This window comes from Populus alba, chromosome 8 (assembly GCF_005239225.2).
Source record: "Populus alba chromosome 8, ASM523922v2, whole genome shotgun sequence".
Classification (NCBI taxonomy): Eukaryota; Viridiplantae; Streptophyta; class Magnoliopsida; order Malpighiales; family Salicaceae; genus Populus; species Populus alba.
Window position 1 is genome coordinate 2,473,776 of NC_133291.1, and position 26,888 is coordinate 2,500,663.

At 34.8% G+C, this 26,888-nt stretch overlaps 3 protein-coding genes and 1 long non-coding RNA gene across 4 annotated transcripts; 2 read left to right on the top strand and 2 right to left on the bottom strand.

The window, feature by feature from the left end:
• Nucleotides 1–1,737: 1,737 nt before the first annotated feature.
• On the bottom strand, nucleotides 1,738–4,533 carry LOC118052442 (uncharacterized). Its single transcript, XM_035063433.2, has 4 exons — nucleotides 4,313–4,533; nucleotides 3,349–3,505; nucleotides 2,709–3,002; nucleotides 1,738–2,592 (listed from the first exon to the last, which is right to left on the bottom strand). The coding sequence occupies exons 2-4, from the start codon at nucleotides 3,481–3,483 to the stop codon at nucleotides 1,927–1,929; spliced, it is 1,095 nt and encodes a 364-aa protein (XP_034919324.1). The 5' UTR covers nucleotides 3,484–3,505; nucleotides 4,313–4,533; the 3' UTR covers nucleotides 1,738–1,926.
• A 4,952-nt stretch (nucleotides 4,534–9,485) lies between these two features.
• On the top strand, nucleotides 9,486–12,951 carry LOC118052440 (26S proteasome non-ATPase regulatory subunit 11 homolog). Its single transcript, XM_035063424.2, has 2 exons — nucleotides 9,486–9,637; nucleotides 11,492–12,951. The coding sequence occupies exon 2, from the start codon at nucleotides 11,517–11,519 to the stop codon at nucleotides 12,783–12,785; it is 1,269 nt and encodes a 422-aa protein (XP_034919315.1). The 5' UTR covers nucleotides 9,486–9,637; nucleotides 11,492–11,516; the 3' UTR covers nucleotides 12,786–12,951.
• A 2,305-nt stretch (nucleotides 12,952–15,256) lies between these two features.
• On the top strand, nucleotides 15,257–17,704 carry LOC118052435 (elongation factor 1-alpha). The gene is made up of 3 exons (XM_035063419.2): nucleotides 15,257–15,406; nucleotides 15,921–16,388; nucleotides 16,531–17,704. The coding sequence occupies exons 2-3, from the start codon at nucleotides 15,927–15,929 to the stop codon at nucleotides 17,416–17,418; spliced, it is 1,350 nt and encodes a 449-aa protein (XP_034919310.1). The 5' UTR covers nucleotides 15,257–15,406; nucleotides 15,921–15,926; the 3' UTR covers nucleotides 17,419–17,704.
• A 3,171-nt stretch (nucleotides 17,705–20,875) lies between these two features.
• LOC118052458 (uncharacterized) lies at nucleotides 20,876–24,002 on the bottom strand. Its single transcript, XR_004688189.2, has 2 exons — nucleotides 22,973–24,002; nucleotides 20,876–22,476 (listed from the first exon to the last, which is right to left on the bottom strand). It is a non-coding gene; the product is annotated as an uncharacterized lncRNA (long non-coding RNA).
• Nucleotides 24,003–26,888: the final 2,886 nt, after the last annotated feature.

Here is a 26,888-nt window from a genome sequence, read left to right on the forward strand (position 1 = left end):
AAAAAATTTATAGTTTGATTTAAATTTATTTTTTCTTTATACTTTCACAGATTATAGTTTTCATAATATAATTTATATGTTAAATAACAGTTTATATTATTAACAATGCATTTTATTTGAATTTTTATTTGATTTCAGGATATAAAATATAATTTATAAAAATATAAAAAAATAAATTTAAATTAAACTATAAAAGTAGAATTTAAATTAAACCAAAACACATTGTTTTTGTAATTATCCCAAATCTAAATTAAATATAGTTTTTGAATAATTTAGCTTTATTTTATATAAACCTTATATTAAAAAAAATATTATTTTACCTTAATTTCAGTTTTTATTACTCAACCACGTCCTTTTAATTATATTTATAAGACCTAATTTAGAGGTTGGCTTGTAGATCGATCTAGGCTATGATATTAAGTTGTTTTTAGAAAATTAATAGGGGGGGATTGTAAAAAGCCCGGATTTAAGGTTTCACTCTGTTGAAAGGGGATCCTTTTAATAAAACAACTTGGGATTTGTAATTATGTTGCCGTAGCTTTATGGAGCAACGGATGAAAGAACAAGAAAACAAAGGCTACGCCAACAGCAATGGCACCCAGCGAGCCACCTGACCTGACAAGATTCAAAAAATGGAACCCCAGGTCCAGTCTGGTCATTTCCGGTGAGTATACAATTTGACCTGTGGTCATAAATTACGCAGTGAAAGATTGATTTTTAACATTCTCTGTTATGAACACATCCATAGTTTGCTGGTTAAAGACATTTATTGGCGACTGCTGTAAAGAGTGCCAGAATGGCTCTGTTCTTGATTTGAACAGGCACAAATTTCCTTTTGGTTTTAAGCTTTTGGTGGTATGGCATAGATGTGGATAGAAGTTGAGTTATATAGACGTCCTGGAATCCAAATGGTACAATAGCTGCTAAGAGATTCACAGAAATGATATTTTTCTCTATTAAATTCCCTCATGGGGATTTAATTATAAATAAAAAATAATTACCTGCTCCCCAATGACAGACTGAAGGGATAAATATTAAGTGGTTTGCCATTCCATGATCAAACATAAAATTGCCAACCTTAGGAGCTCAGCTTTGATTCTCAGTACACTTGGCGGTGCCTCTCGTGATAATTCTTCCCAGTAGTATACCGGAGAAAAGATCCATCAAGAGGTGTGTGCAATCAACACAAACACCCTTTAATTTCAAAATTCTTAATACGCTATTGACCATACTCACTCTTTCTTTCTTTTTTAACAGGTAAACATATAGAGTAGTGTCGGTGGTGTCTTGGATATTTTTTTTTATAAATGGAGTTGAGTGCATTGAGTTTTTGATATTAAAAAAAAGAAGAGGAAATATCCTGCCATTGATAAAGATTCGGAGATTTGACACAAGCAGCAGTGTTCAACCGGTCACAATCGGCACCACAAACCCTACAGTATAAAATGCTGGCGCACGCGCCGACCAGGCCATTACAACTCGGCAAAGAACAAACCACAGTTCAAAGTTCAAACCCAATATAAACTAATGGGTTGAATCAAAGCAATTAGCTGACCCGCTCCCATGCGCCATTGCAGCAACTACAACGAAACTATCAGCCAGGTTTTGTTGAAAATTCCACAGTTGTTATTATATTGTTACTAATTAATTCAGCCCCTTTCAATTCGCATGGATGCAATCCTGTTTATTGAAATGAAAACCAAGATTTCATGAATCAGGTCGAGACAAAAATTTGACTGAACAATAATAAATCACTCATTATTTATATATTTTTATTCCTTCTATAGCCGGAATCAGGTCTTTACAGGAAAGGGAACAACAACAATCATGGAAAACAAGGAATAGGCAAACGCCCTTTGTTGGAAACAAGGAATTACAATCATGTAAAAGCACCAAGATGGGGCGAACAACAGTGCCAAGACAGAATTAGCAGAATATGTCAGCTGCTGAAGATGAGTTTCCGGCCATCTGAAGGGAAACTGGATATTGCACCAGAGAACCGCAATGTCCACTATTAACAGCAATAACTTGCAACTGACTTAAGCTACTAGCAGGTGTTTCAGTGAGAGGCATTCCCTTGGCACCCACTGCAGGTGTTTCAGTGAGAGGTATTCCCTTGGCAGCCACTCCCTTCAGCCGGTATCGCTCTGCCCGAGATCCAATAACCTGTCCTAATATAGATGCTCCAATGGTAAATGCCATGGCTGACTTTGGCATCAATATGGATTTCCTAAGCATGGCTATGAAAGGAACTGCAGCATGGACAGCAGCAAACCATGATGGTGAAAATTTTTTGGTGTGCTCCCTCCATATTCCTAAAGGAACATTTGCTGCCATACCCAACATCCCAATCACAAGTATCTTTTCAGGTAAGGGTTGTGGCCGAAGGTTCTTTGCAAAGGCAGTTTGTGATATAGCTGCTCGGGCTGCAACTATTGCAGGTGGGCACTTGAATTTCATGCCTGGAGGGGGTTTCAGAACCTTCGCCACAAGTGGCAGGACACCACTAACTGCCCGAAATGATTTCGCAATAGGGCAGTTTCCAGTTTGCAGCCACTCATTGCTCAATGCCTCGTGCTTTGAGTGTCCTCCCTGAAACATCATTATAAAAACTTGTCAATTTAAAGTTCCAAAATATGTTTTTCATCATATATGTTATGAACTTCTGATGGAATTTTTTGTCAGTCTAAAAATCAACATTCATTTACCTGTGAAGATGACTCTTTCTTGGATGAATTGGAGTTTTTCTTCTGATTATTCCACTTCTTAGAAAATGCATCAAAACTGAAGGGTCCCCCAGCTCCAAAGGATGAAAGACTGATGGTGGCCGCCTTTGCAGCTAAAGGATTGAACTCCGGTGCAGTAGGCCGAGGTTCTACTTTCTCGGAATGTGAGAATGATCTTTCAGAAAGTGGGACTACTCCATCATGCCCATGGAATAGCCTAAATGTCATATCAAAATTGGGACCATCTTCAAAAATCGGACCCTTACCTGCGCGTACCTGGCAAAGATTGATCAAAATTTTAGTTGAATGTGCCAGAGCAATCAACCAATTTCAATTAAGCTGGTCGGGATCTGATTGTCCAAGTGAAAATTATACTATTGAGATGGTTATGATATCAGATTAAGGTAAGAGAGGCAAGCCCAGGTTCTACATTTATTGGTTTCATACTAAGCCAGGCTAGCTCCAAGTAACATACAACCTTTTGGTTCTCAAAGGAATTCCTAATAGAAATGCACAAAGTATAATAAAACAGTAAAACAGTACCCGATCTAATACCCTACCAGGACTCAGATATAGAAGAAGCTTACATTTAAGCAAAAATGAGAAAAAATAGAAAACTTACAGGCATAGGGAAAGGCATGGATGGAGAAAACGAAAAATTAGTAGGCTCATTAATGTTTTTCAAAAAGGGACACCTTTGGATGTCCAGTTGAGAAGATGCAAGATCCTCATTTAGACCTCTGAAGAAAAAGCCCATCTTTGTCAGAAATCAAGGTTATCTGCACAAAAAGAGGAAAGAGCATGAAGATAAATGCCTTCATCATCTTCTGAACTAGAAAGGGTAAGCCTCTAAACATGAAATCAAACTCTCAAAACAATGTTAGAATAAAAATTGACCACGAGCAATATCGCAAAGCAACTATTGATCATATAAACCAATAATCGAGATTGTACACCAGCCCCAGAAACTGAAGAAAAATGTACAAGATTGTGATTGCAAAGTGTACGATCATGTGCCCAGTAAACACAAACAATTCAATAAATCACCAGGTTAGCTGCAAAATATAAAATTTAACAAAGAGAGAAACATCAATGACATCCAGTATTTGAAATCATGAAAAATACAAGACCATATACACATAGATACAGTTCGATTATATAGCAACAAAATCCCATATCAAACATTCATCACTACAACCGATTACATTCGTAAAAACAGAACATAACTCTTGGGAAAGAATAAAACTAAACAAAACCTTACATCATCTGACAGCTCCACAGATCACTACACAAAGCTTTTATTACAAGAGCTACAGAGTATTCATCATTAAAAAAAAAAAAAAAAAAAAAAAAAACTGACTTCACCCAAAAATAATAGAACCCATCTGACTTCCAGAAAAACCCATCAGTGTTTTTTTATTTAAACCTTTAAATTATCAAACTTCAGCAAACTATTAAACCTCCAAAATCAACAAAGCTCAATTAAAATGAAAGAAAACAAAACACGGAGCAATGCAAAAAAAAAAACCCGTAAGAAACAAAGATCTAAAAACTGAAAGAAAGCAAAAAACTTTATGATGCCATACCTCTTATTCAAATATTACAGTTCAAACCCAGAAATCAAAAGACAGAGAAGGGAGGAAAAAAGGGTTATTCTGTTTTGAGAGATTGAAGAGACAGAGAAAGGAATCAAAGTTGGGGTCTCATAGGAATAAAGGAGGGAGTAAACGACGACGTGGTGAACACACGTCTTGGATGTAAGAGCGTTGTTAATGTCAAGGTTGGAATGGTTTGGTGAGGTCAAAGATGGTAGATGTAGAATTCATGGAGAGAGAGAGCAGCCGTCTTATTAAAAAATCAAATAAATATGCGTCTTGATTCTTTTTTATTACCGTGAATTTCCCTCCACTTATAATGGAGAAAAATGCATGATAGGTCACGGCTAATAATTAACCTCAGCCATACATTTCAACTTTTGTCTTTCTTTCTCGAAGTAGTTTCATTATAAAATCTGTGATCAATCAAAAGTATTTTCAAGTTTTTTTTATGTAAAAAAAGGTATTTTTATTTGATATTTAACTTTAGTTGTTTTCTGTCCATAATCAGAAAATATTTTTTCTATCTTCCCAGCATAATAAATTCGAAATCAATAGATAACTATTATGTGTTTGGTAATTTTTTTATTATTATTAACATGGGTGTCCGGACAAGCTTGCGTGCACTTTGATTAATTTCACGAGCTCTAAAACTAACGACCATATAAGTCTCAAATGATCATCATATTAGAAATCATATATCTCGAACCTGAAACCATAAGAGAATCAAATATTTTAATCTCAAATTCTTACTTCTGGGACACCTACTAGATGATTTGTGTTAAGTAAACTGTATATAATAGGTCAAAACAGTTTTTTTTTATATAAAAAAGCAATTTAATTTAAATAATTCTAAAAAAACAATGTAAAATTTGAATGATATTTTAACAATTCATTAGTGATTGAAAAAAAAATGAATTTTAATTCATCTACTTCAATCTAGAGACTTTATAATTTTTTGAAATAGATTCTGAAATTTTTAAATCATGATCATAGAACCACTTCTCTATAAATAATACCATGCTCTTGGTTTTGCTGGAGGTTAGTGACAAGGTAATTGACGAATTATGCAACTCTAGTTGATTTTCAAGTAGCTTCAATCGTGCATTTTAATAATTAATATTTTACATTATTTATTTGATCCTAATTTATTCTGCCATGGAAATAATATTCGTAGTCCGTACAACATTGTTTTAAAAAAAGTGTCGATGCATGAAGCGTGTGGTGGAGTTGTTGAGATTTTAAAGGAAATTCTCAACGCTCATTTTGACGTGTTGTGTCACGTGTGCGCTAATTTAACTCATTTAACCATCCATAATCTCCACTAGCTTCCTTTTTTTATTATTTTTTTTATAGGCAAATCCCCACACGAGCTCCAAATGACTTATTAGCTGGGTAAATATATTTACAGCTTCAGTGGATATTGTTTAAAATATTTTTTTATTTAAAAATATATTAAAATAATATATTTTATTTTTATTTTTTAAAAAAAATTAATATATTAAAATGATTTGAAAATATTAAAAAAAATTAACCAAAAAAATATAAAATTAAAAAAAAAACACAATTTTAACCTCATATCTGTCACTAAAGCTAATAAATTTTTAAATAATTTATTTGGATATCTATTTCATCGGAAAGTCAAAAATATTAATATTAAATACATTAAAATAAAAATGATTATTAAATTATTTTTTTCTATTGAATTGCATATAAAAAAAACATACTAATACTATTAAAAACCATATCAATAATTTAGCTTGGCGTCACCATCTACCTTTGCAATCCATGAGAGAAAGACAAACATTACGACCGGCACCGTGCAAGCAAATTCACCACGTGGGCCTATATTACAATTCAGAAGCTAAGTATGGCCAGCGTCTGACATGAAAGAAGAAAAGACAAGAAAAGAAAAGGACAGAACGTGGGTGGTTGAGTATGATTAAAAAAAAAAAAAAGGCTAAAAAATAAAATAAAAAGTAAAACACTGTTTAACCACAGTACCAAACAGTAAAGCAGAATGAAACATGCGGCCAAGTTTGTCTCTACAGAAAGTTGACAAAACTGCCATCAGCTGCTGATCTGAAAACCAGAGGCCAAGACTCAGAACTTAAAAAGAATAAATGCCAATTTGTAGACACAGAGGTCCTGAAGCATGTCTTTCACAAATTGCTGCAGAAAGACAAAGTAATAATGAGACAGCCCGTTTGGCATTGCTGCCGGCGTTTTGTAAAAATTCAATTTTTTTTTTTTTTTTGCTAAAATTAAGTGATAGTTGTACTTTCTGGATCGTTTTGATGTGCTGATTTCAAAAATGATTTTTAAAAAATAAAAAAACATCATTTGCATGCTTTTCGGCACGAAAAGCTATTTGAAAAGCAACCGCTACCACACTGCCAAACACGCTAAGAGAAGGAGAAGATTAAATACTTCTAGACTAAAATTCAACATAGATAATGAATAAATAGCAACAGGAAATCCAAAATCAAGCATTTCATATAGTCCAAAGATGATCTTGGTGGCAGCTTGGCCGATTAAGTGGGTGTTTGGTTTTGTAGTTGCGGGTGAGGTTCACCCGCAACCACATATTTCAGTGTTTGGTAACAGAAGAAAAAGTAATTTTTACTGGTGGGACCCATCTATTTATTCAGTTGCACCGCCGTTTTGGAGAAACAGCAAAATGTTGCTTCTCGTGATGATCTCAACAGTGGAGCATGGCTTCACTGTTCATTGAACAGTGGAGCCATGCTCCACTGCGCACTGTTCACATGAACAAATTTTTTTTTTTTATATATATAACCTAGTGCACAAAGTTTTTTTTTTGAAAAAATAATACAGTTAATTAATTGTACTTGTATTGTTCACGTGAATGTGAACAATATTTTTTTTTTGTTTTTTTAAAAATTAGTTTAAGATAAATTAAATTTGTTCGTACTATAATCTCAATTTTATTCATGATAATATTTTACTTAATTTTATTGCACGCAAGATAAATCATGATAACTGTAGTTATTGTCGAATGAATTTTGTATGCAATGAAATTGTTGATTTTTTTGTAAAAAAATTGTGTTTTACTCGAAAAACTAGTATTTAATATTATTTAATAACACTACATAAATTAGAAGGATATCGCATGATGACTTAGCATTTATGAAATTTGATCGCAATTCCAATTATGTTATTGCTAGGCCCGGCCCAGTTTAAAAAAAATTCATTTTTTATTTTTATTTTAATATACCTTATCGGATGAATTTTGTACGTAATGGAATTATAAATAGTTTAATGGAATAATAAATAATATTTTATATAAAGTATTATTTATTTCATGATGTAATAGGAGTAATTAATTCTACAATATTTAAATTTAAAAATCATCAATATTAATATATATTTTTTAAAATTATTTTATAACCTCAATTTGAAAAGCATTTTTTTAACCAAACACATTAAATTACTTTTTATTCAACCTCAATTTCAACCACAGTTTTAACCAAACACCTATTTTTTCAAACCAACCTCAATTAAAAGTACTTTTTATAAAACAACTTTTTTTTAAACCACAACCACAAAAGCTACCGCAATACACCCTAAGTTTTTGAAATAGTCACAAAAAAAATTTATTTGTCTGCAATTCAGAAAGGGAAGGAAAGAAGAGTTAAAAGATGATAAAGTCATCCTTAGTGTGACAATTCGTGGAATATCTCTTGCCCAGGGCTGTTCAAAATGTTCAACAATAAAAAGAAGCACGCAAAGTCATAGTTTTTTTTTCAGAATTTTGGAACAAGCTCTGTATTGAGGATGAACAAAGCTTCAAATTCCCGTGTAGAGAAACATGGGTTAAAAAAGATAGAATTGCTAACCTGCAACAAACAATATTATGTAAAATCTCAGAAAACTAAGCAATCGGAAGTTAGGCTTTGATTAGTTGGAAAATTTCCTTTGAAAGACAAGGTGTAGAAAACGATATGATTGAAAGGATGTACTCGTGAGGTAAACTAGCATGAAGCATGTGGTCACGACCATTCTATGAAGAGATTGTTCATCCCCATTTGAACACTCAAGTTACAAAAAAAGGCACATGCGCCTTTGAAACTGTCAGGGGGAGATTTTTGCATTTCAACTAAAGGCTCAAAGAGATTTTGCCAATTGTTGGAAGCAGGGCCAGGTATTTTTCATAGCTGAACAGCTAGGAATTTAGGGAGTAATTTTACTTGCGACCCCAATAGAGGAAAAGTGAGAACAAAAGGAGGTATTTGCCAGCTTTTGGCCAATCTCTGCATTCGAGCGAATCGCTTTCCCAGCCTCTCAGATTTGGAGTCTGCAAAACGCTTCATATTATCCATGTGTTCAAGGATGAGTTCTTAACAGAAACCAACACAAGTAAAAGCCTGCAATGTTTAAACATGGTAGCAGGTAAGCATACTGTTGGACTTTCTTCAAATTACTTTGAGAAAATTAAATTAGAACACTTTCACCCTATGAAAACAAAGAGATTATCATGGCAAAATCCGGGTTGGTCTGTCTCTAGGATTAGTTGTCTCAATGTCCAATTGGTTGCTTTTCAAAAAGCTTAAACATAATCCCCTCCATATCTCAACAGTCTCTTTTCGTCCTTTGCATATACGATGCCTTGATTGACAGTTTCCTCTTATCCCAGTACAAACACAATTATACAGAATAATCCCTGTTATAAATATCTCTGATCTATTTAGTAATGGCAAAACAGAAAAGTGCCTCCACATAAAGCCAAGTGAAAAACGATGACAAGTATGTTGATGGAGTTCACAGTCCAGCGAATCCAAAAATAATCATCCCTGGCATAGGCCTCTTATGATTCCCAATGTCATTGTCGATAACCTGAAATGGAAAATAAAGCAAGGTCAAAGAGAATTGAACATCCACATGTCAAAGATAACCTTTATTTGTCTACTATTGATCACGTTGTTGGTGCCTGGAGTAACCATGCACAAATAGAAGGGCCTCATTAAACAAATATTTGATGGAGGGCCACATTAAACAAATTAAGAAAGTTGAGGGACACTTGAGCTTGTAAACCCGGTTTTATACATTCTCAAATTATTGCAATTTGCTTGTGCTGAAAACGAATCGGAACCTCTTGTTTACAACGGGCCTGAAAACTTCTTGGGCTTCAGGTCCTAGTACAGCTGAAGAGTTTGCCCACGCAACAAGTCATCCCAAATAAAGGGGCACATAAAAAAAAAACACCAGAGACTTAACTTGGCTCTTAAACACAGGCAGGAAAACCAGACGGACGCGATCTACTCCAGCAGCAAGCTCGGTCGTTTCTGTTCACAGGTACGTTCCACTTCTTACAATCTACGTGTTTTCTCTCTTTGCATCAATCATTTCAATCTATGAACTTGTTCTTGCTGTGTCTCTGATTTTTGCACGAATTAGGTTACCTTCTAAATGCGGTCCGGATGAGGATTGAACTTTTTTTCCGAGTAGTTTCGTATTTTCATTGGCTTTTAATTTTTTGGATCTGCATCAAAACTGTTAATATTTTTGTTTGTGCAGTACAGGGGCTTGGTTTCAGTATTAATTGATGACAGTCTTGTGTTGATTAGACACTGACAGTTTAAGTGTGCCTATAGTTAGCTTAACGCTTCCATTAGTAGTACTTGGCTCAACCAAACCAGTCTGCTAGACATTTACGGTGTTTTTTGCTCCTTTGTCATCTCTACTGAATGTAGGGCTTTAGTCTTGACCTATTAGGGGGATGAGTGCTTTGATTATTGCAGACTGGAATTTTAAGTTGGTTGATTAATTAAATTGTTATTTGTCGAACTATTGGGGGAACTAGGGTTTGGTTGGTTAAAGCCTGTATTTGAGATTCATCTGTAGGGGACATGTAGTGCATAATTTCAGGTTTCATTTAGGATTGATGGAAAACAGAGTGGAGGGAGAAAAAATAAATGTCAGGAAGTGATTGAGCTTCCCTTTAATGCTTGCTTTATGATTTTATTAAAAGTGGGTAACATGGCACATTCATCGCCACACATTCTCACATTTGGAAAGCCTAGCCACTACATCAGGAGTGAAAGTACTGCTGCATGTCTCCCTTAATGAGAAGTTGCAAATTTAGAATCAGTGAAAACATGATAAAAAAGTGATTTCCACCATCCCATCTTGCTGAGGCATAATCGCTGCATGATTTTATGTGGGTCCAATATTTGTTCGTTGAGTTGTTTAACCTGCTTTTAAATTGCAAGTTTGATAACCATGCGTGTATCATCTTAAGCACTTTAACTCTAACAGTAGCATCTGCTACTCATCTCTCTTGGAATGCTGTGCTATCCTCATATGCCCCCAGGTGTGGAATAGTAACAGCCTCAATGAACATGAGTTTTTATTTCCCTGGAAATGCTGCCAACCATCCTAGTTTTTAAGCTAGTTAGTCTATCTGTTTCTCTATATTGTTTTTGTTAGCCTAATTGTGAGAACTTCCAATTATAATTTGTGTTCATTGACACCCATTGAGTTTTGAAGTTGGCTGTTTTAAATCAGTGCTTTTCAAAAATAGTGATTTCATGATGTTGTTGGTTTTTCTCTCATTGACTTTAAGTTGCCTGTTTAAGATCAGTGATATTGTTGTTTTTTCAGCTAGTTAGTCTATCTGTTTCTCTATATTGTTTTTGTAGCCTGATTGAGAAAACCTCCAAGTATAATTTGTGTAGAATTATATGAATACTCTGTCTAAAAAAGCCAAAGATAATGTAAGACAATAATTAAGGATTCCATATAAAAGAAACCAAGGATACTAATTTGATAAATTTTGATACCCATTGAGTGTTAAAAGTTGGCTGCTTAAGATCAGTGGTTTTTAAAAATAATGATTTTGTTGGTTTTGTTGGTTTTTCTCTCTGTTTTGTGGGATGAAATAGTGCTGTGAGCTCTGATGTTATTGGTTCTAACGGAGACAATAATCAGAATCTGGTGCAGCAAAAGATCTTAACATTATTATGTTGTCAGTATAGGTAGCTACTGCCAGGAATCTTTCCTTTGTATTCACTACATGTTGTTGTCTAGACTCTAGATGGAAATCTTGCAAGCAGTTCTTCTTGGGGCATATGCACACTTTTATTCTTTGCCATCGTTTTTTCATTGCTCGAGGCAAGGGCGTGTATCAAATAAATTTTCATTTTGCAGGAATTTGATATTTCAAACATTCACCATGTCAACCTCGTATCTCCCTGCAACTACGGATTCAATTGCTCAGGCTTTAGAGGCGAAAAATCCATCTGAATCCATTTCAATCTTTTACCGCATACTAGAGAGCCCATCATCTTCTCCTGAATCCCTCAGGATTAAGGAACAGTCCATCACGAATCTCTCAGATCTTCTTAGACAGGAGAACCGGGCAGAGGAGCTTCGAAGCCTTCTGACCCAGTTGAGGCCCTTTTTTGCTTTGATTCCCAAGGCAAAAACTGCAAAAATTGTTCGTGGGATAATTGATGCGGTAGCTAAAATACCAGGCACTTCTGATCTCCAGATTTCTCTGTGCAAAGAGATGGTGCTGTGGACCCGTGCTGAGAAGCGAACTTTTCTTCGGCAGCGAGTTGAAGCAAGACTGGCAGCCCTTTTGATGGAAAGTAAAGAGTATTCAGAAGCATTAAACCTGCTTTCTGGCCTGATCAAGGAGGTGAGAAGATTGGATGACAAGCTTCTTCTTGTGGACATAGACTTGCTGGAGAGTAAGCTCCGCTTTTCTCTAAGAAACCTCCCTAAAGCCAAGGCTGCACTAACGGCAGCAAGAACAGCAGCCAATGCAATTTATGTGCCACCAGCTCAACAGGGTACTATAGATTTGCAGAGCGGGATCCTTCATGCAGAAGAGAAGGATTACAAAACTGGTTACAGCTACTTCTTCGAGGCATTTGAAGCTTTCAATGCTCTTGAAGATCCCCGAGCAGTATTTAGCCTCAAGTATATGTTGCTGTGCAAAATAATGGTGAGCCAAGCTGATGATGTTGCAGGAATAATATCATCCAAAGCAGGGCTACAGTATGTGGGGCCTGAGCTGGATGCAATGAAAGCTGTTGCTGATGCTCATTCGAAACGCTCCTTGAAGCTCTTTGAGACTGCACTTCGGGATTTTAAAGCCCAACTAGAGGAAGACCCAATTGTTCATCGGCATCTCTCATCCCTGTATGACACTTTACTAGAGCAGAACCTTTGCAGGTTGATCGAGCCATTCTCAAGGGTTGAGATTGCTCACGTTGCAGATCTGATTGAACTGCCCATAGATCACGTGGAAAAGAAACTATCTCAGATGATTCTGGATAAAAAATTTGCTGGGACTTTAGACCAAGGTGCTGGATGCCTCGTCATTTTTGATGATCCAAAAACAGATGTGATCTACCCAGCTACGTTGGAGACCATTTCCAATGTTGGCAAGGTTGTTGATAGCCTCTACGTGAGGTCCGCCAAGATTATGGCTTAAGGTTCAAGATGTAGGAGGCGGCTGTTTAGCGGAAATGTTTTAGACCCTTTAAAAGAACTGTGTTTTGTTGCGGAAATGTGTTTAATCTTTTCTTCAATTGATCTAACTTAATGTTTCGTATGGGAGTGCATTTATGTCTACCGAGTTTGAGAACTGTTTGTTTGTTTTGTTTTTTTTTTTTCCTTGCTATGAACTGCGTCATGCAATTGAAGTGGAAATGTTGAGTGGGGTTGTCTTCACCAGCAGAAAGTTCATGACTTCATTGCTACGAGGGAGTGGAGGGACGTGCATATAATTAATTTACGAGATAAAAAGGGTTTCTTTGTATTCGCTAGTCAACATGGACCGGGAATGGATACACGTGTCTATATGACGAATTGATAATGTTTTGAACTGTCGGTGCAATCAATGGCTCTCGTGATCAGGGCTTCACCTGTGTGACTGTGTGTGATAACATGAAGAACGATCGAAGTTGAGGGGCAAAAAATGGGGGTATTAAATAGTTTGAATAGGGAGAGTGAGAAGATTTAGCATGTAAAATTGATTGTTATCCATCACCTCATTTAGGTAGTACTTGTAATGCTGGGTAATATTGATTAGACCGAATAGAATTGGAAATACAATTGAATAAATAATTGTTTTGTTTTGTGTTTAATGTGTTTTGGATTAGATTAAACTATTTGTTTTAATTTTATGTTTGGTGGACACCGCAGATTAGAAGTGACTTGGTCAATTCAAGGATATCCACGTTTTAAAAAAACAATTGGTTTGATTTCATCCCGTCAAAACTTGGGTCAACATGAAATAAAATGCAATTCAAATTTTCTTTTAACTTTTTTTTTTATCAAAATAAGATTGGTTTTTTTAAAAAAATTTAGGTCAACTCGAGTTGAACCTTTAAAATCACATCTCGAGCTTTACCTCATGTTAATCTTTGAGTTGGATTTTAAAATTATAATAATTATTATTTTTATTTTTGCATTGTTTTGGGTCAGCCCAGGTTAATCATCCCGACCCATGATTTGAGCCTTACTTTGGTTCGACCTCTTAATTGGGTTTTTAAATTATGACAATAAAGATTTTTATCAATACATTGATCGGGTCAATGGTTAGCCTGGCCCATGACTTGAGTCTAACCCTAGGTTGACCTCTAAGTTGGAGTTTTAAAATTATAATAATAATCATTTTTATTATTGGGTTGGTTGGATCAATAATCTACCATGATCTACCTTCAAGTTGACTTCCAAGTCGAGTTTTTAAAACTAAAATAGCAATCATTTTTATCATTATGCAAACCTAAGCCAATGATCAACCCAACATGTGACTCGAGACTGGTCTTGGATTGATCTTTGAATAGAATTTTAAAACTATAATAATAATCAATTTTATCCTTGCATCAACTCAGGTAAATGATCATCTTGATCCGTGACCTAAGCCTAGCCTAAGATTGACTATGAAGTCAAATTTAAAACTATAATAATTATTACTTTAATCTTTACACTGACCATGGTTAATGGTTAACTTAGCTCATGATCCAAAATTGTTTTTAAAACTATAACGACTACTTATATCATTTTACTAACTCGGGTTAATGGTCTAAACCCATAACCCGAATCAGACCTTCGATCGAGTTTTAAAATTATAATAATAATTATTTTTATCTTTGTGTTGATCAGGATAATGGTTAACTTGGTCCATAACCATGATTTTGCTTCTAATCAAGTTTTAAATTTAAAATGGCATTTATTTTTATTTTTAAATTGACTTAAATTAATTAGATTAATTGTTATGTTGATGATTAGATAAATTGGTGATATCTCTTTTAGAATCAAATTTCGAAAAGACAAAAGTAATTTTTTGTATTATCTAAATACACACTAAAGAACTTCACAATTTTTTTGTTCAGTCTATCAAACAATATCTTATTTACAGTGATGAAGTACGGAATTTGGATTTTACTACAAACCCATGAAATTGAACAGCCTAGCAATTAGTATAGAGTTTTCCATCCAACATCATATGATTAATTCAATTAATTACATATTTATCGTGGATTTAACGGTTGTAAATATTTTTAAATCAACCTTGGAAGCCACGAAAGATTCGAAAAATTGAAGAAAGAAAGACAAGAGGATGAAGCTTAAAGGCTTTCCTGACCCAAAAAGGCCCAATGGACCACATTATTTTTCAACCTAGCTAGCAAGTCTAGCCCATAAGAAATAAAATGCCACATCAAGCCTGGAACGGAACAGCTGTGCCTGTCTGCCTTTGGCAGCAAGTCTCTCTCTAATTTTTCACCACGACACGACACGACACCCTATCACATCCTTCAACTGGAAAGTGGACTCAAACACTCTCACGCATTTCTATAGCGCGTGAAACAAAACTGAGGCAATGATTAACTTGCTAAATATAAACGTGCATTTCTGCGTCTCAGATATGACTTCGTTGAAAAAGCAACGGAAGGATATTTTAGGGAGTCTAAATGAAAAACGAGGACATTTTGGGATTTAAAACTATAACATTTGTAATATAAATACCACAAACCCTAACCCAGCTCCCCTCACTCCTTCCTTTGGTATCTTCCTTCGCGGCTAGGGTTTAATAAAAAATCTCTCCAGGTAAGAATCTTCGATCCCTTTCACCTATCTGTTTCCTATTATAGTTTTCATAAGGATTGCATTATCATTTCTTGTTGATTACTGTCTTCTTATTAAGATTTATGTTGATTTCTTAATTTATGTCTTCCTATTATGTGTTTTTCGGTTTCAGTGTTGAGTTTTAAGTTTGAAACTTCGTGGACAGTCCATTTTTAATCCTTATTTGACCTATTCATGTTACATGAGATTTTTTCTTGTTTGATAAATATATAGATCTAAGAAATGAATCGCCGTGATTATGATCTTTAATAAGAGAAATATCCCTTGATTTTGGTTTATTTCGTTTTCCTCGATTTTTATTTAGATCTATTAATTTGGTGAAACTCTGGTTTTTGGTCTTCTTGTTCCAACTCTGTAAATGTTATTTTCATGTTTATTTTATTGTTGGTTTAGGCTCCTAGTGCCTTGTTAATTTAACTTGGTAGTTGATTTTATGGTGCCTTCTTTTTTAACGTTTCTTTTTTATGTATAACAGTTCATAATGGGTAAAGAGAAGTCGCACATCAACATCGTGGTCATTGGCCATGTCGACTCTGGAAAGTCGACCACCACTGGTCATTTGATCTACAAGCTTGGAGGTATTGACAAGCGTGTCATCGAGAGGTTCGAGAAGGAAGCTGCTGAGATGAACAAGAGGTCATTCAAGTATGCTTGGGTGCTTGACAAGCTCAAGGCTGAGCGTGAACGTGGTATTACCATTGATATTGCTCTGTGGAAGTTCGAGACCACCAGGTACTACTGCACTGTCATCGATGCTCCTGGACATCGTGACTTTATCAAGAACATGATTACCGGAACCTCCCAGGCTGACTGTGCAGTCCTCATCATTGACTCTACCACTGGTGGTTTTGAGGCTGGTATCTCCAAGGATGGTCAGACCCGTGAGCATGCTCTTCTTGCCTTCACCCTTGGTGTCAAGCAAATGATCTGCTGCTGTAACAAGGTATGCTCTTGCGCATTTCAAGTTACACCAGTCATTTCATTTTTTTTATTCTACCTTGCTTTAGAATTTTGTTTGTGAAATTCTGGAATTTGGAAGCTTTAGGTACTTGAAACTAAAGTAAATTTGTTTATGCTTATCACAGATGGATGCCACCACACCAAAATACTCCAAGGCTAGGTATGATGAAATTATCAAGGAAGTGTCATCCTATTTGAAGAAAGTTGGTTACAACCCTGACAAGATTCCCTTCGTGCCTATCTCTGGATTTGAGGGTGATAACATGATTGAGAGGTCCACCAACCTGGACTGGTACAAGGGACCAACTCTCCTCGATGCCCTCGACCAGATCCAGGAGCCCAAGAGGCCCTCAGACAAGCCCCTCCGTCTCCCCCTTCAGGACGTGTACAAGATTGGTGGTATCGGAACTGTCCCAGTGGGTCGTGTGGAAACTGGTGTCATCAAGCCTGGTACTGTTGTCACTTTCGGGCCAACTGGACTGACTACTGAAGTTAAGTCTGTTGAGATGCACCACGAAGCACTCCAGGAGGCTCTTCCTGGTGACAATGTTGGATTTAACGTGAAGAATGTTGCCGTGAAGGATCTGAAGCGTGGTTTTGTTGCCTCAAACTCGAAGGATGATCCCGCCAAGGAGGCTGCCAACTTCACCTCCCAGGTGATCATCATGAACCATCCTGGACAGATTGGAAACGGATATGCCCCTGTTCTTGACTGCCACACCTGTCACATTGCTGTCAAATTTGCTGAGATCCTCACCAAGATTGACAGGCGATCAGGGAAGGAGTTGGAGAAGGAACCTAAATTTCTGAAGAACGGTGATGCTGGTATGATTAAGATGATTCCCACGAAGCCCATGGTGGTGGAGACTTTCTCAGAGTATCCCCCACTTGGTCGTTTTGCTGTGAGGGATATGCGACAGACTGTTGCTGTGGGAGTGATCAAGAGCGTTGAGAAGAAGGATGCTTCTAGTGCCAAGGTGACCAAATCCGCTGCCAAGAAGGGTGGCAAGTGAGCCCTGCGTGTTGATGTTAATTTTCCATCAGCTATGTTGGATGAGAATTGTAGTTTTATGTCTTCCGAAAGGCAGTTGAGAGAATTGGGCTCTTGATTGGCGGCAGTGGTGCCGTGATTCTAGTTTTAATATTTTTCCAGCATTTTCTTTTTGTCTCGCAAGTTAAAATTTTGGAGATATTTTTCATGAGCTTCTCGTGAAATATAGGTCTTGAAAATTTGGATACTAAGAACTTGTATCTTGTTTTATGCTTTGATTCTGTAGTGTTCTGTTTACTCATTTTCAATCTGTAGTTTACAGGCTCTGCATGTTGCGTCTCAAGGATCTTTCTTTTTGGTTTACATGGTACTTCAGGACTATAAACTTACCTCTTATACGTGCTGCCACGATTTGTAATGCTTTCTACAGCTGGCGAGTTGATATAGCTGTTGGGTGCCCCCCCTCTGAATCACATCAATTTCTCCCTTTGTTTTGCGATGGTCGTTCTCGCGCAATGTGAATCCTGGCCGTCCAACTATGATCTTGTGAACGTCTTTATTGGAACGAAAATATTCCCTGCTATTTTGAAACGAGGTCATTTATCGCCAGATTAATTTGCTTTAAATAATTCATAACACGTTATGATGATAGCTTGGTATCCCGAGCTGAATTCAAATGGTCACCCGAATAGGGGAAGTAGGCGACAAGCTAAGTCGAAAAATTTATCACGCAGGAAAAATTCGAATCTTGAGACTGTACTTGGATGTTCACGGAAGGATCACAAACTCGTTGTTTTTACATGTTTTCGTTTTCATGTTGCTTGATTTTGAGCTACTTGTTGTGTAGTCTTTTATATAGTCAACGACGGCCATTGTAGGATGTTTAAGATCGGCTGCTCCTGAATAAACACGAAAATAAATAAAGGTGATAGATCTAAATAAAATGGATCATGAGTTCAAAGTACCGCTGGAGGTTAAGAAGAGTGCACTTGGATGTGATTGATTTCTAAAATTTACTGATTAACTGATTATTATAGATGTAGAAATAAAAATAACTCTCGAAATGAAGGGGATTAAACATGAACAAGAGGGATCCACCGAAAAAGATCTTCTTCCTTCATTTCAGAACAACTGTAGAATCCTGACAAAATCGACAAAATGAAAGAGATTCAAGTGAATAAAAAGGAAAAAATAAAGAATAAATTCTATTTTCATTTTACTATGAAAATATACATGTTTATAAATCTTTTTATTTAGATGAGAATCAAGAAAATTTAAAGCTAAAAATATTTTTAGATAAAAATCTTGTATAATTTTAAAAAACTCGTGTAACTATTATTTTCGAATATAGACAATAAGTTCAACTACTTGGATTTTTCAAACATTATTAAAAGGAAAGGTGATTAAAACAGAGCACAGCGGCTTCTCCTATGCCAGCGGCTTTTAGGACATTATCCACTCATGAAGGATATCATGATATATATCCATGGCTTGGTGCATTTTACGCAATTCATCTTTTTAGAATGCTACGGAAAAAAATGGGCCTCTTGCTTTTAATTTGGAATATTAGTTTAATTTGTACTTATAATTTAAGTTTAATCTTCAATATATCTCTACAGTCAATTGCTATCAAATTGTCATTATATTTTTTTTCCACTTGACCCGACCCTACTTTATATGGGTCGACGATGGATGGTCGAATGTTCCGTATAGAATCCAAGTCACCATGAAATACGATCTTATTAAAAAAAAAAAAAACATTAATATTCTTTCAAATCGAAGTGGAATAGATCTGTCTTCACTTGATGCATGTGGTATCTTTTCGAAATACCAAGGAGAGGTGTTCGTCCTCCATTGAAGCTTAGTTCATCTTGTTAGATATATTGGATAATTATAGGATTATCTCATTTCATCTGTGGAGTGTACCGAATTTTGAGGGGAGAAATAGAGCACAATTAAATAGCTTTTAAATTTACAGATGTAACACCAAGGTGGATTTTTTTTTTTGTTGTTGTTGTCTGTCTGAAAAAAAAATATTATTTATTGTATATAAGTTGATTGAAAATTTATTTTATTTAATTTGATGCGAGTTTGATGATTTGATATAGTTTTTTAAAAATAAAAAAAATTTATTGAAATAATATTTTTTTATTTTTTACATTAACATGTTTAAAAATATTTTTTTTTAAAATAGAAAAACAGTTTAAATAATATTTTAAAAAATAAATTAAATCACAAAGTCTAACTTGAATGATTTCCTTGTGATTCTCGGACATGGGATGTCAGGAATCCATTATTTATTCCCTTACGCGTCAAGCAGTGTCGGATTCTAGAAGTCGCCGCAAAACACTTTATCTTGTATGGGATAGGAAAATAAATATATTTTGAAATAAATATATATTATTTTAAAATATAAGGTATAGAGAGAATATTTAAAAAAGAGCAATATTTTTTATTTTTAAAATTTTATTATAAAAAACTCTCAATTTTATATCTGTCCAACCAGAACACAAAAAGTTAATAAATAATTACTATCATAGTTTTAAAACTCGATTTATAAGTCAAACCATAACAAAACCTGTGTCACTGGTCATGGTTTGGGTCATGGGCTGGGTAGACCTGAGTCAATATAAAAATAAAAATAATGATTATCATTGTTTTTAAACTTTATATAGAGTCGACTTAAGAAAAGGTCTAAGTCATTAGTAGGGTTGATTGTTGACCCAGTTTAATATAATAATAAAAATGATTATTGTTATCATTTTTAAACATAAATTAGAGTTTGACCATGAGTAAAACTCTGATCACCTGTTTGTAGAGCAAACCCAGGTTGACCAGGATCAACATAAAAATTAGAGTAATTATTTTCGTAGTTTAAAAACTTAAACTGGGGTCAACTTAGAGCAAGACTCGAGTTGCGGATCATGATGGTCAACATGTGTTGATTCGAATCAATATAAGAATAAAAATTGTTATTATCATAGTTTTTAAAACCGACACAGGGGTCGATCGAGTCATGGGCCAAAAAGGTTAATACGGGCTAGCACGATTCAACATATAGATAAAAGTAATTATTATTGTATTTTAAAAATCTGACACGAGAGTTGACTCGGGACAAGGTTCAGGTCACAGGTAGAAGGGTCAACTTGGTTGTTCTAATTTTTTTCTTCAAAAAAACAATAATAGTAACCTTGTTATGACAAAAAAAAAAATCAATAATTTTTTAAGCCGTATTTTATTCTAAGTTGACTTAGTTTTTTTATCAAGTCAGGTCGAGTCAGTTCTTTCTCTATTTTTTTAAAACTCAAACTAGTTCAAGTCTTTGATCAATCTGTAAGGTTAATCATGGTTTTGTAATCAAGGTTATTATAATTTAAAGTAAATAAAAATTTAATTGTTTTGTTTAAATATATAAGTTTTCCAATAATATATACTAAGAGTAAAATATTTTTTATATGTATTATCAACTATAATCAAACACTTTATAAACAATTATTTTATTTTATATATCATTTACCGACACAGTTTTCTTTTTATCTTTTCTTCGTTATCTCCATCTCTGTTATTTTGGAATAATTAAATGCTAGCTTGGTTCCTACACTGGATCAGGATCGGCTTTAATTAAAGAACTCTAAAACGCGTGAAAGTACTGTAGCTTTCCCCACGGTTTTCCCTGCCAAGACATATCGTCACTGCCACTAAATATATTATAACTGTGTAAGTTTTCTTCTTTTTTTTTTTTTCTGTCAACGACATCATGATGTGATTTCTGATATGCTTTCAAAAATTAGGCTGCTGTTGTTTTCTTTCCGTGTAATTGGGTCTTCTTTTCCTTCTATTGCTTTCCCCACGGTTTTCCCTGCCAAGACATATCGCCACTGCCACTAAATATATTATAACTGTGTAAGTTTTTTTCTTTTTTTTTTTTCTGTCAACGACATCATGATGTGATTTCTGAGATGCTTTCAAAAATTAGGTTGCTGTTGTTTTCTTTCCGTGTAATTGGGTCTTCTTTTCCTTCTATCAAGGGAACTGACATCTTATCACCTTTAAAATAATAAAAAGGCGTAGAGAATGTCAGTCTTTTCAATGCTGCATTAAATGCTTTCAGGCTCCGTTTAGATAAAGTCAAGCTGGCCAATCTTTGGCATCATCTTCGTTTTCATTGTTTCCTTTTTCATTTTGGTTGGCATTTCTGTTATTTGATCACATTGTGTGGGTTTTGGCTGGGGAAAAGAAGAGGTGACAATGTGATCAAATAACAGAAATGCCAACCAAAATGAAAAAGAAAACAATGAAAACGAAGATAATGCCAAAGATTGGTCAGCTTGACTTTATCTAAACGGAGCCTGAAAGCATTTAATGCAGCATTGAAAAGACTGACATTCTCTACGCCTTTTTATTATTTTAAAGGTGATAAGATGTCAATTCCCTTGATAGAAGGAAAAGAAGATCCAATTACACGGAAAGAAAACAACAGCAGCCTAAATTTTGAAAGCATCTCAGAAATCACATCATGATGTCGTTGACAGAAAAAAAAAGAAGAAGAAAACTTACACAGTTATAATATATTTAGTGGCAGTGGCGATATGTCTTGGCAGGGAAAACCATGGGGAAAGCAATAGAAGGAAAAGAAGACCCAATTACACGGAAAGAAAACAGCAGCAGCCTAATTTTTGAAAGCATCTCAGAAATCACATCATGATGTCGTTGACAGAAAAAAGAAGAAGAAAACTTACACAGTTATAATATATTTAGTGGCAGTGGCGATATGTCTTGGCAGGGAAAACCGTTGGGAAAGCTACAGTACTTTCTCCACGCGTTTTAGAGTTCTTTAACTAGCAATCAACATCCACTACACTAGCAATCAACATCCACCGTTGTTTTTCTGCCTTCTCCAGTGGTTGAAGTGGATCACCAGCACCTCCACCGTCGACCACCAGCAGCTCCACCGTGGACCACCATCCTGGCGACAGTCCAGCAATAGCAGCAAGTACCTCCCCCAAACCAGGTTGCTTCTTCTCTTCTTGCTTTTCCACGCAAATCATGCATCAATACTGTAAAAAAAAACCAACAAACCCTGTAGAATACATGAGTAATTAATTACTTGTTGCTTGCAATCTGCTTTGCCAAAGGAAATAGTTATTTCGTTAATTATTAATTTGTAATAATGATTAACAATTGCTGTAGAAGACTTTGCTTCGTTGCCCCTCTTTTGGAGAACATGATCTTACATTGAGCCGGATTGCAAAAGGGTTTTTTAAAAAAAAAACCCTGCCTTTTCAAACACCTGAAACACACCTCACTACAAAATCAATTGAGTTCCTAGGACATGACTTTCAAGGCACCAAGTTTCCCATTAACAAAACCAAGGCACTCACCTTGGTGAAAATTTGGCAATACATCAAGAACTTATGATCTGCCCAAAAATCTTCGCAGATCACTATTAAAAAAAACAACTACCAATAATGAAGCCTAACCCTGCCTTTTCATTCCATGTTTAAGCACTGAAGAAATACCATACCAAAATGAGCCTTTGACCAACCAAAAAAGAAAGGGCAAATACAGAGGTAAACCTGCTTTTTCATATTCAATCTGCTAGCAATATCAGGGTCAAAGTTTTTAGTGTCATCAATAGACAAATCAACCTCCACTTCGGTACTTTCAGGTTTCACTCTAACCTAAACTTCTCAAACTCGGTTCCTTCTCCTCCTTCGCAGATCGTCGCCTTCGTCAGAACGCAGACCACTGGATCGAAGCCGCACGGTCCCTTCTTTGCTTCTGCGTCGGCGGTGACCTCCACCGCTTCTCAAGAAATGAGATCTAGCTGCCGTAAAGTTCGGCCTTCTCTTTCCTTCATATCTTCTCCACCGGTGGAGATCTACCTTCACCTGAAACAAAAGAAAAGGGCAAACCCAAACAGCAGTTGGTTTTAATTAATTTGTTTACAAGTCTGTTCTTGGTTCTTTCTTAGAGCTGGCGGCGTTGAGAAATGAAGAACGGGCGGCTACGGTTGAAGGACACCGTGGGTCTGTCGCCGGCTAAGAGCTGTTGCTGGAGGCGGCTGTGCAGGGGAGCCGGCCTGTTTGGTTGAGAGTGAGAGGGAAAATGGAAGCTGCCAGTAGTGAGGCAGATCGGAGGAAGAGCGGTAGTTGTGGTCGGTTTTGTAAGGGAGAGGGGGCTGTGAGCGGGTGAAGGGAACCGAAAATCAACAAGTTCGGCGAAAATCAAAAAGTTGGGGGGCTGCATATTGAAAGAAGAAAACGAAACGGCAGGCTGACTGAAACCGCGTTGATTAACGAATAAGCATGTTCTCTTTATTCTGATTAACGAATTGTTTAAGACAGGATTAGATAATGATTAATAATTAATTAGAACAGAGTTTAAAGACACTGAACCTGGGCCTCGTGGTAGCTGCCCAACAGTTAGAGGATCCTATGGATTTTGCTGTAACTTAATGTTTCAAGAGTTTACCTCTGCCTTAGAAGATGGGTCTTACGTTGAATCATTACACCCATGGTTTTTTGTTATTGTCGTCTGCTGATGCTTCTCTCGAAATATTAATTAGTGAATCATAATTTATATCATGATTTCTTCGTATGTATTATGGTATTGGTAGTTATTCCCTTCCCTACCAAATTATAATATAATGTGAAAGGCAACAAAGTTTACGCCCAAACACTTTTTGTTTTTCCCCTTTTACGCGCAAGCACTTGGATGGAAGACTTGCTGTTCAAAGTCTTGCCATTAACAGATTCTTCACTCTCTTTTTTTCCCTTTTTTTTTTTCCCTGCCAAATTACAAAATAATAATAATAATAACAAGCCTTTTGTGGTTAATGAAAATTTCTAGGAAGTCAATAATGTGAACCATCTGTAATGTACTAAGAAAATATTTGGATTCGAGTTTTTTTTTTTTTTTTTATTTTAAATTATTATATATTTAGTTTTATATTATTGTGATGGTTGATATTAAAAATAAAATTTTAAAAATAAAAAATATTATTTTAATATAATATAATTTAAAAAAAACACTTTAAAAAACAATTGTTACCATAATATTAAACAGATTCTCTAACAAGTTCAATTCTTTTCAATCAAATAATCATCACCATTATAATATAATATGATGGTAAAAATTTTATAATTATTTTTTAATTAAAAATACATCAAAATAATATTTTTTATAATATCCCGAGAAGGTACTTCAATTTAACATTTTTAAAATTTTAAAAATAATATATTCATTTTACTATGCTATCAAAATATTAAAAAATAGAAACACCCATGAATCCTTAGTTTTAAAATTTTACTTTTAAGAATATTTAAATCATTCCTAAGTGCTTCAGAACGTTTAAAATTTGATTTATCTCCTATAAATATGAAGTATGAACATTATCTAAAGCCACCGTTTAGACAAGAAAAACGTAATTTCCAGAAAACACGTAATGTCAAGACAGCTCAGATTCCCGAACACGCTGCCCAAGCGCGCACTCGCCAGGAAGACTAAAGGTCAAGTCGTCGTCGTCCCCATCAACATGGTTATTACTGCCCGAGCATCAAGAAGAGGATTGGCCCCATCCCCCGTCCCTTCCTCTCTCCTTCAAGACTTCTTCTTCTTCTTCTTCACAATATATATATATATATATATATATATATATATATATATATATATTATTCTAGACTTTTTACTATTCTAGATGCAAAATGCTTAGGCTGACATGATTGCTATTTTAATTTTAAAAAGATTAATATTAACCCTGCTGTGAATCGCATGCCGATACACAAGTTAATATACTTAAAAGAATGATGCGGGACATAAGTGTTTACTGTGTAAAGAAAATATATAATAAAAAAAGTTGAAGAGAAAATAACAAAAGATCCTAAAACTGCTAAATTGCTAATACGCCAAGCCAAGGAAATAGCTAATCCATTTGAAATATTAAAAAAGTTATAATACAAATAACACTAATTATTGGGAGGCAAAAAAGGTCCTCGACACGCGCGAACACTTGGACTCAATACATGGAATGTTTCTTCTGTCTTTTGGAGAAAAGATTGAGAAGTTTATTAAAATTCATGGCAAGTTTATTAAAATTAATGGATGCCTTTTCGACATTACGTGTTTCGTGTTTCCTTTTTCCTTTTATATATAAAAGTATTGTTAGTCTTTTTGGTATAAGTTCTCTTCCTTTTCGTGTTTCGAAATTTAAGCACTTGTCTTTCAAAAAATAATGGGTGTTAAATAATTTTTTTAAGCATTATTTTTTTTCTAAATGTGTCTTTGAGCTATTGCTTTCTAGATAATAAGCAGTGTAAATAAAGGATAACTATAATAACCTAATTTTCAGTTCCTTCAAAATTACTTTTCTATATATATTATATAAAAAAAGGTTGAAAAATCAAAGAAATGCAGGAAGACAAATGACTTGGTTGGTAATAACAAGTTGAAGAGGGATCCACATGCATAAATGAGAGGTGGAGGGACCAAAATGAATCTTTAACCTTTTTAGAATACCTTTGAATAACTTAAATGGTAGAGGTGATGCAAATTCAAGGTCAACTTAAATGAATATTGAATAAATTTGCATCAAACTTTAATTTGGAGACTTAATGAAATTTTTAATAAACTTATTTGATTTAATCAATGATCTAAATAAAAGATTCCATTAAGTTTAAAATTAATTTAGGCTAAAATTAAAAAAATTAAATTAAATGCAAAGACTTAATCAGACTTTTAATGGGTAAAATTAATTTTATTAAGAATTTAATTGGTGAAAAATTAAGTTTAAAAGCTTAATTTGGACTTAATTAAAAATATTACAATTTTAGAGGATCAGATTTAATTTTTACAAGCTTAATTTGGGCTTACCCAAATGATTAGAAGCTTGGTATTTCGAGCTTTGACCCTTCTTGGGCTGTCCAGTGATATCCTAACACACACTGTTATGTATTTTATTTCTTTATTTACTAATTTAAATATAAATATGGAATGGTTCATGGTGAAATGGAAGCATAATTGCAGTGGTCTGGACACTCTAGAAATACTCTTCCCTTTCCTTTAGTAATTATTCCTTGCCTGATCAACAACTTTATAAATACTCTTCCCTTTCATTTTTAATATCTTATTTGGCATGCAAATATCATCCCGTGGAATCTTTTTTCAGCTATATCATTATTTTTATTCTTATTTTTTGATTTCAAGATATTAACTTCCAAGACACCACTATCTAATATTTGCTCTACATTCATCTTATGAAAGTTATTACTTAATTGTTCTACTAAAAAATAAATTGTTTTCTCTTTCATTCACATTGTTTACATTTCCCATTCCTTAAATACTTCATTTCAACATATGATTCAGCACCCAACTTCCCCACCCAAAACCCTTCAACGAAGACTCATCAGAGGAGCATCTCTACAAAGATGATGACAATCCTGCACCTCAACTTTCAAAGAAGCAGCGCCTCTCCGTTTCATCACCTGAAAAAGT

Excerpts from the sequence above, each read along its gene's own strand:
- LOC118052442 (XM_035063433.2), bottom strand. The coding sequence starts at position 3,483 with ATGGGCTTTTTCTTCAGAGGTCTAAATGAGGATCTTGCATCTTCTCAA. Across the intron at positions 3,003-3,348 it reads CCATGCCTTTCCCTATGCCT|GTACGCGCAGGTAAGGGTCC; the intron begins GTAAGTTTTCTA and ends AATCTTTGCCAG. Across the intron at positions 2,593-2,708 it reads AGAAAGAGTCATCTTCACAG|GGAGGACACTCAAAGCACGA; the intron begins GTAAATGAATGT and ends ATGATGTTTCAG.
- LOC118052440 (XM_035063424.2), top strand. The coding sequence starts at position 11,517 with ATGTCAACCTCGTATCTCCCTGCAACTACGGATTCAATTGCTCAGGCT.
- LOC118052435 (XM_035063419.2), top strand. The coding sequence starts at position 15,927 with ATGGGTAAAGAGAAGTCGCACATCAACATCGTGGTCATTGGCCATGTC. Across the intron at positions 16,389-16,530 it reads TGATCTGCTGCTGTAACAAG|ATGGATGCCACCACACCAAA; the intron begins GTATGCTCTTGC and ends TGCTTATCACAG.